General features: G+C 60.7%; 1 protein-coding gene across 1 annotated transcript; it reads right to left on the reverse strand.

The window, feature by feature from the left end:
• Nucleotides 1-2,708: 2,708 nt before the first annotated feature.
• On the reverse strand, nucleotides 2,709-6,639 carry LOC122370219 (the record flags this gene model as incomplete). Its single annotated transcript, XM_043345635.1, has 2 exons — nucleotides 4,222-6,639; nucleotides 2,709-4,082 (listed from the first exon to the last, which is right to left on the reverse strand). Coding segments are annotated over exons 1-2 (3,792 nt in total), but the record flags the coding sequence as incomplete, so codon positions are not given.
• Between the last annotated feature and the right edge of the window lie 2,626 nt (nucleotides 6,640-9,265).

Consider the following 9,265-nt stretch of genomic DNA (forward strand, 5'->3'; position numbering starts at 1 on the left):
GGTACTTGTAAAAGTACTTGGTACTTGCTTGGTACTTGCGAAAGTACTTGGTACTTGCACTCGCCCCCCCGTTCCCCCGACTCTACTCCCACACCTACCCCCTCGGGATAATTCCGGGTTCGTCGGGTAGGAAAACTTGCCACTACCACCCCCCCCCCCCCCCCCCACAGAGCCATTTGGTATCGATCGGTGTTGATCCCGTGTCAATCGGTCGTCAATAAGCCGAGATATGCACGGCGAATTATTTCAATCGGCGTCGATCAGAATCTTCAGAACGGAGGGACCCACACTCATTTCTGGCCGTATCTCACTTTTCCGAGATGTACGTCAAACTACGTATTTAAAACTACATATTCTACAGCCGAATCTTCAAACTGGGGGTACCTCAGACCGTGGGAACGACTCGGCTCAGCACTGCCGCACGCGCATTCAGCGGCGGCTTGTCGATTTTTCGAGTGTCGGCTGCCGATCTCCCGAGAGCCGGCCACCTGTCAGCCGCCGCTCGGCTCCGTGTTAAGCATATGGGGACGGCGAATTTCTCCCGGAGGGAAGCACCTCGCTCACAAAAGCACGTGAATCAGCCGCATTCCTGTGTGGCGCGCAATGTTGAAGAGATATGTGTTTCCGCGGGTATCTCGCAGCCCTAACAGGAAAAGCTCGCTGCAAAAACTGACGTTTCAAATAACGCCAAATCCTAGTCAAATAGTATATTTACTAGGTGACTTGCTTGCTCCGCGCGCATGATTGGGCCACAGGAGATTTGCAGCAGCCAAACGACGGGATTAGCCAATTCGAGCAGTGAATGTTTATGTGAAATCTAGCAGCAGCGATTTACCTAACTGGGCCAGGGGACAGGTCACAGTAGTTGACATGGCGAATCATTCTGACATGAATTCAGAAGGTTGACAGCGGTAATGCTGGCGTGCTAAGCTACGCTACAAAAACCGCCCTGTGTAGGCAGCATGCTCAGTAGGAGAAAAAGAGCAGTGAAGTAGAAGTAGTGTAAATGTAGCGTGCTGCTATGGCGATACACAATAGGAAGGCCGATTAGGAAACAGAAGTAAGCAAAGTGTCAAAGCGGCATTAGGCGACACACTGACCGGATTAGACACAGTCAGAATGACTTGCTGGGATTAGCTGGACTGGTCTGGTCCGATTGCCTGGCAGAGCTTATCGGATCCGGGGTTTGTTGGCGTCAGCTGCGGCTGCTGGCGGCAGCCGGTGTCGATGACTGGCGGCCCTGCTGGTTAACTGCATGGTGGCGAGAAATGTAGTCAGGGACACGGCATAAGGAAGTCAAAAGGCTCGGAGTCTTAGCCAGGCATAGTTCAGGGTCGCCGTGCCGAGGTGATGGATAGATTGAAGGTTTTATAGGGAACATCAAGGTCGGCTCCGCACACTGAACACAGCCTGTTACCAGGGTGCACTGTCGTGGAAGTGCTCCGAGCGCGCACCCCGCCCTTAACACGTTTTTAAAGTAACTTTGAAATATGATTTAAGCACAATGAAATGAGTTAAGCACACTGAAATGTCAATGTCAGCCTCCTGATGAACTTACGTTAACGATGTCAAACTTTTAGTATAACGGTTAAGGGCCCGTTACGTCAGCGCGTACCGGCATACACTCACTCACGCGCAATCATTCACCACTCCAAATACCCACAGCACCGAAAGGGTTAAGCACAGGATGCAGATGCAGCCACGCACTCACTCACTGGCACCCCCCGACGTAAGACTCGCCCCGCAGCGGTTTAGACTCCCCCTATCAAGGGGTGAAGTGTCCGATCGATCACACGACACGGACTTCAGACGTTCACACGTCTGAAAGGGGGTCTCACAACCGACAGCGACGCGCCTAACAACCGTCACACCTGACAGTTGACACAGTTACAGTCACGCACACATTCGCACACGGACTCACTCACTGACACGCTCAGACGTAAGACTCGCCCCGCAGCGGTTTAGACTCCCCCTATCAAGGGGTGAAGTGTCCGATCGATCACACGAAACGGACTTCAGACGTTCACACGTCTGAAAGGGGGTCTCACAACCAACAGCGACGCGCTAACATTTCCAGACTAAAAAATCCCAGCACACGGACCACCAGCCGTACCACACGACTGACCACAGGAGTATCTGACCGCTCTTGGACGCCGCCGCCTGACTATACTTCCGATAACGTTTAAGATTACGGCCGATGACGCACCCGCTTCCTAACGCCCAATACGATTGGCCGCAGCCTACAGTTGGCCGTCGACATTGACCACCCGGACAGACAGAGTGGCCCTCCCACTCAAGGAGCAAGGGCTTCCTCCGGCCACTCCGGGCTCAACGTCATAGCAATTGGGTGAAGGACGGCACAACGCGGGGTACATCCGATCGTCGCTCGACAACCGAACTAAGATAACGCCCCATAACGCACCCGTATGACGCCCGATCCTGGCGCGCGCACCTCACAGAACCTCTCTGTATACGACATTCCGCGTCCGATGGTTGTGCGTGGAAAGCACCTCGACTGAATCAAAGCTGCCTACGCGCGAGAGAGCCACGTAGAACTGGCCATGAGTGAAGGCCGGGGATGGCAGATATATGCCCACGCGTCGCTTAGTCTGCCCTTGGCAGCGATTGATGGTCATGGCGAATGACAGCTTGACGGGGAACTGACAGCGGCGGAATGGTCGGCCGATGCCGGAATCGACAGCGCTCACCACCAGAGGGAGGCGCGGCAAAAACAGCGTCTCGCCACGCGCGACTCCACTGGCGATTCGCAGCTCGAGCACGTTGGGCGCGGCGCGCAGCACCGTGCACAGCGTGCCGTTCACGACGCGCGGAGCGTCGAGGTTGCGCATCAACACGACCGGGGCGCCGACCTTGACCTGAAGTCGATGCGACGGCATGCCCGACACGTCGATCGCGTTGAGCACCTCGGTGGGCACCGGAGGCCCGTGATCCTCGTTGTCGTCGTCACTGATGGTGTCGACGCTAGCGTACGTGACTGTTTCGCCGGGCAGAAGGGCCAGCGCGGCCTCATTCGCCCTGTCAACGGTCGCATTTAGCGGCGAGAGGATGGCGCGCTCATGCAGCCACTCTTCATCACGGTGTCGCCCGGCCATGTCAGGGAAAATGCGATCGACCAAGGCGGCGAGACTGCGCGCCGGACTGACCACCAACTCGGGCACCTGCACCGAGTCCGGCTGTGCCACGACGGGCAGCCGGCCGTCGCCGACGCGCAGCAGGAAGTTGGCGAACTCACCGGCCTGATCGTCGCCGTTCAACGCCCGCATGTTGGTCGCGAGCTCCATGGTGTCGATCCGAGGCCACATGGGCGATGACTTGAGGCAGGCGTCAACAACCTCTGCGCGCCCGCCGCGCTTCACCACTGGCAGGATCTGTCTCCAGTCGCCAGAGAGCAGCGTCAGAACGCCGCCAAACAGCTCTTGCCTGTCGCGGACGTCTTGGAGAGCCCGGTCGACCGCCTCAGTGGCGCGCCGGTTCGTCATGGCCGCTTCGTCCCATACAATGAGGCGACAGCGGCGAAGGTAGTCGGCCTCGGGAGAGCGGCGATCAATGCCGCAGACGTTCTCGTTGTCAGGATGCAGCTGCAGAGGGATCTTGAACCGATGATGGGCAGTCGTGCCGCCCTCCAACAGGCTGGCTGCGATGCCGGATGTGGCCACTGCAACTGCCACGTGTCCCCGGCTGCGCACCTTGGCCAGCAGCAGGTTCTCCAAGAACGTCTTCCCGCAGCCGCCTGGAGCTTGCAGGAAGATGACACCCGACTCGTCATTGTCCAGCCGTCGCAGCACCTCGTCATAGACGGCGCGCTGGTCATCCGTCAGACGCGGCTCGTCGCGCTCAACGCGATCGGCCAGAGCGGCCGGGTCGTACTCGGGACCGCCGGGCGGCTCGTCGTCGTCGCCATCGGCGGCGGCGGCGGCGTCCGGCACCGGCGGCACCGGCAGTCCGTACTCCGCCAGAGATCTGCCGCGCAGCCGGCGGAGAATGCCAGCGATCTTCCGCAGCGCCTGCTGGCGCACTTCGTCCTCGGTGAGACCACGTCTGCCAGCCGCGCGAGCGGTGCGCTGACGGCGAGCGATGTCCTCGGACAGGGCGGTCCGCGAACCTCATCCACAGCGCCATGGGATCGCACGTAGCCTCTCCCTCGATCAGAATCAGAGCGAAGAGGAAACGCAAACCACCTGCAAAGCGCGTCACACTCGCCTCCTCCAGTGCGCGCGCCCAGTGCGCTCCGTCCTCGAGCAGCCCCAGTGCGGAGCACGCCTCGCGCATGGTGGCACACACGCGGCCATCGACCGTGCGGAGGTGCTCGTAAGAGCGCGGACCTCGGACGCTGTGAAGGAGCAGGCGAAGAAAGAAAACTTCGCCCGCGCGCGGCGTCGTGGTGTACACGCGCGACAGAGTCTCAGAGGCAACCACGCCCGGCACCTCGGGGTGAGGCTGGCCACGGACGCGGCGTTTCCAGTGGGCCGGACGGGCGTCTGCGCCCCGGCCGCGTCGCACCTGCCACGTGTAGTATCGCGGCACCTCTGGGTAGAGGAGTGTCGCCGCGAACGCGTCACGCTGGCACAGCTCAAAGAAGGCTGTGAGCATGGATGGATTAGCCTGCTCGCCCGCGATGACCGCTTCCAGGTTTTCGTCGCCGCGGAACACGACACGTCTCTCGTCGTCACCGAGATGCAGCTGCAGCCGCTGGACCGGCGGATGATGGACGTGGACTGGTCGGTCGAGCAGCCGCCACGCTGCCTCCATGGATCCCAGGTACCGGCTGTTCTGATACTGGGTCACCTCGTCAACCACGCCGTCGGGCTGCACGGCGAACATGATCCTATCCGAGCCCTTGGTGACGTACTTGATGCAGTAGCGGATCGCTCCCATCGCGTGCGTGATCAGCTCGACGTTGACGTGTGAGTCCAGCGCGCGAAGGATGTGCGGATTGTAGGGAACGATCCAGCGGTTGTCGATTTCCACACCGCGCCGTCCGGGCGTCCGCGCACGTTGACCGCCGTCCTCCGGCGCGCGCCGCCTGTACTTGGGATAGCTGCGCTCTGGCAGCTCTGTGGCCTCCAGATACGGGCGCGGATAGCCGACGCTACAGCGGCCGTCCTTCATGCAGACCGCCTGCGGGTTCAGCGCGCCGCACGGACCATGCACCATCTTGGTGCAGACGATCGCGTGCAGTTCCGGATCGGTCTCGGGATCTGGCAGCTCAGCGCACACGCACGTGTCCACGTCTTCGGCGCGAGGTTTGTCGGCGGGCACGACCCACAGCAGAAGGTGAGCGTGCGGCAGGCCACGCTTCTGCCACTCAATCGTGTGCAGAATGGCCCGCTGTCGACCCAGGATGCCGCCCCGCAGCTGCTTCAGCAGCGCCTGCAGCTTGAGGTCAAACACCTGACTGACAACGTCAGGGTGGTCGCACGGCCGATCGTAGTCGCCCGGCCTCTCTCCCGGGTAGAGGGTGCGCAGAGTTTGCTCAATCTCTGGCCAGGCCGGGTTGCACGTCACGGTGATGAAAAAGTCGGCGGCGCCAAAGTCTCGAACGTAGCAGAGAGCGTCTTGTAGTTTGGCCATCATGAAGCGCGGACTACTCGTTACGGATGCCGGCAGCACCACGCGCCGTCCGACGGCTCGGCCGTGCTCCTCGCCGTCAGCCAGCGCGTCTCGCACGCCGCGGATGGTCTCGGCGCGGAAGCCGTTGAAGCCGTCCTGGTTCGCGCGCACATACGACAGACGACTCGACTCAGCTTTTGCCTCAGTGTCCACCAGGTACTGTTGAAACAGCCGGCCCCCTCGCGGAATGAGATTGAAATGACCCGGTCGGAAGCGCATGTGGAACGCACCATACTGACGGATTGTGACGCCGCGCTCGGCCTTCAGCTCGAGCGACCACCCGTCCGTGCCGCGCGGGTGCAGCAGCACATAGAGCAGCGGGTCGTACTGGCGGCTCAGTTCGTCGATGCGGAACAGTTGTCCGCCGCGCTCGCGAACGACGATGTCGCGCCGGCCCCCCATCTCATTGGGCATCAGGACCGCCACTTCGCGACCGATCGGTAGATTGAACCGGCGCTCGTGCTCCGACAGCGGCCGGTGTTCGGCCGACAACACGATCCGGCAGTTCGGCACACCGCGCGCCATCAGCAGAGCCGGCTGGAGCGCACGCACGTAGTTGTTGTGCTCGTGCAGCATGCCCAAAAGGATGTCGAGAACGGCTCTGTCGAGGCCGCCACACATGGTGGCACGTCGCGCGGTGGCCTCGTCTGCGTCGAGGAAATACACCTGCATGAACTGCTCCTCGCCGCCGCGAGCGGGCAGTAGAGATCCCATACGATGACACACGCTACCCTGAACGGTGAAAGCCGCGTGATACGCCCCGTCGTGTCGGACGACGTTGCACCCCATACTGGCCAGCTGGAAGGCCGTGTTGTAAGCGCGAATTTTGCCCCGAAACTCGTCATAGAACGCCGTGCCGGGGGTCATCAGCTCCACCATCTCGTCCGGCGGCGGGGGATGGAAGTCAAGCTGCACCTTGCCCTGATGGCAACAGGCGCCTGCGGGCTCGGCACGCCAGCGCAGCGCTCCACAATGGGCACAGACGGTGTCCATTCGGCCCAGCTGCATGCCAGCCGGCGGCTCGAACTCGGCGGGGACATAATTGCGAGCCAGCAGGTGCTGGTCGCCTCGACGACGGGCGGGCGCGTCCACCGGAGCCTGTCCATCAGCGCCCCCCACTGCCTCCGCGTCGTGCGCATCGGCCGCGGGCTGGCGGGCCGCTGCGCCGTCTGGCGCATCGACCGCTGCCGCCTCCACAGCGTCTACAGCATCATCGGGCGTGTGGGGCGCCTCCTCTCCTACAGCGCCGCCCACTGCCTCCGCGTCGGGCGCATCGGCCGCGGGCCGGCGCGCCGCTGCGCCGTCTAGCGCATCGACCGCTGCCACCTCCACAGCGTCTACAGCATCATCGGGCGTGTGGGGCGCCTCCTCTCCTACAGCGCCGCCCACTGCCTCCGCGTCGGGCGCATCGGCCGCGGGCCGGCGCGCCGCTGCGCCGTCTAGCGCATCGACCGCTGCCACCTCGACAGCGTCTACAGCACCATCGGGCGTGTGGGGCGCCTCCTCTCCTACAGCGCCGCCCACTGCCTCCGCGTCGGGCGCATCGGCCGCGGGCCGGCGCGCCGCTGCGTCGTCTGGCGCATCGGCTACTGTCGCCTCGACAGCATCTACAGCACCATCGGGCGAGTGCGTTGCCACCTCTCCTACAGCGCCGCCCACTGCCTCCGCGCCGGGCGCGACGTCCGCGACACCGCCCACCACCGGCGGTTCAAACGCAGTCGGTGGTGCGATCGGCTGATCCGCCACACCAGCAGCAACAGGTGGCTCAAGACCTGCGCCGTCTCTCCCTGTCCTGACCTTAGTGCGAGCCGTAGCCATTCTCTCACGATTGCGTCGCTGACGCTCGGCGAGCTCAGCCTCCGATTCACGCTCCCTCCTAAGTCGATGACGCTCCCGGTCACGCTCGCGTCGCGCGGCAGCGATATCCGCGGCAAGGATGACCGGCGGCTGGGCCCCCGATGGACCGGGAACCGGCACTGCATCGACTACCGCCTGATGGGAAGGGCCCGCGCCACCTGTCTGATCTCTTTGTCTAGCGCGCGCCAGAGCCTGACGTTCACGTTTACGTTGCAGGCGAAGAAGTCGCTCAGCCTCAGTTTCTCGCTCTCGGGCGAGGCGACGACGCTCGCGATCACGCGCCCGTCTCGCGGCCGCGGCGTTCACCGTCGGATCTACGGACTGACCGTTACGTTGACCGTTTGCGGGTTCAGCTGCATCGCCATCGACCATCAGACCGTCAGCGCGCCGTGCCACCGTCTCCGGCGCTGGCCCCGGAGGGTCGGCGGCGGTCGGGCGACTCGGCGACGTTGGCGGAGGTGTTTGACCCGACATTGCGAGCAATTCTGGAAATGGAACAAAGGAACGGGATTACAATCGGAATCTGCTAGGAGGAGGCAAAAGGGTAATACTGTTTGAAATTGTTTTAACGGACTTTCACTGGATAGTGGGTAAAAGTTATTATTGGTCCCGTTCGATGGGGCACACATAGGTTTAAAACAGACAAAAATCAGGTAGCCATTTTTCGCAACACATCAATCAAATTTCTAAATATCCAGCACGTGACGCACAACTTGCCTATTCTCATATGTAAAACATAGCCAATAGGTACACTTCCTCTTCCAAAGAAAAACTACTGTTTTAGAGCACTGTCCCATATGGGGCTAAGCGAGAATTTACCCACGCCCTGGTTTAAAGACGGATTGCACACTCGAATTTCGATCGCTTCTCTAACCACACGGCGACCCCATGTCGGCTCCACAGCTGCAGTGCTGGCCTGCCTCGGGTCGAACTGCCGCCCACACTGTAGCCATTCAAAGCATTTAACCAAATCCATCAGGCACTACTACCACATGACTCACCCCAGTTCAAATGGTTAAAATTCAAAATTCGGGTCGGGTCGGGTCGGGTCGGGTCGGGTCGGGTCGGGTCGGGTCGGGTCGGGTCGGGTCGGGTCGGGTCGGGTCGGGTCGGGTCGGGTCGGGTCGGGTCGGGTCGGGTCGGGTCGGGTCGGGTCGGGTCGGGTCGGGTCGGGTCGGGTCGGGTCGGGTCGGGTCGGGTCGGGTCGGGTCGGGTCGGGTCGGGTCGGGTCGGGTCGGTCGGTCGGTCGGTCGGTCGGTCGGTCGGTCGGTCGGTCGGTCGGTCGGTCGGTCGGTCGGTCGGTCGGTCGGTCGGTCGGTCGGTCGGTCGGTCGGTCGGTCGGTCGGTCGGTCCTGCTGACCGATATCTTTTTCAAGATCACATTAGTGCCTGCAATCCACAACTACCACGCCTCTGCCATTATCAATTTTTTGTTAGAATATTATTTTTTACCACACCTCTGCCATTATCAATCTTTGTTAGAATAATATTTTTTAAGCTTTTCATTTAAACTCAAAGCATTTAACCAAATCAATCAGGCACTACGGGATTACAATCAGAATCTGCTAGGAGAGGGCACATGGGTAATACTGTCTTATCAATAGACAAACACCAAACACAATCCATCTGCCAGCGTCAGTTCTTTATGTTAGATTATAATAATTTTATAATTTTAATTACAGATTTAAGTATTTAGTTATAACAGTCTGGCGCACTACCACAATGCTGCTAGCCTGAGTTCAAACACAGAGATGAATTTCAAATTCAAGCAATAATT

The sequence above is a fragment of the Amphibalanus amphitrite genome, unplaced genomic scaffold (genome assembly GCF_019059575.1).
Source record: "Amphibalanus amphitrite isolate SeventyFive unplaced genomic scaffold, NRLGWU_Aamphi_draft 001110F_arrow, whole genome shotgun sequence".
Taxonomy (NCBI): domain Eukaryota; kingdom Metazoa; phylum Arthropoda; class Thecostraca; order Balanomorpha; family Balanidae; genus Amphibalanus; species Amphibalanus amphitrite.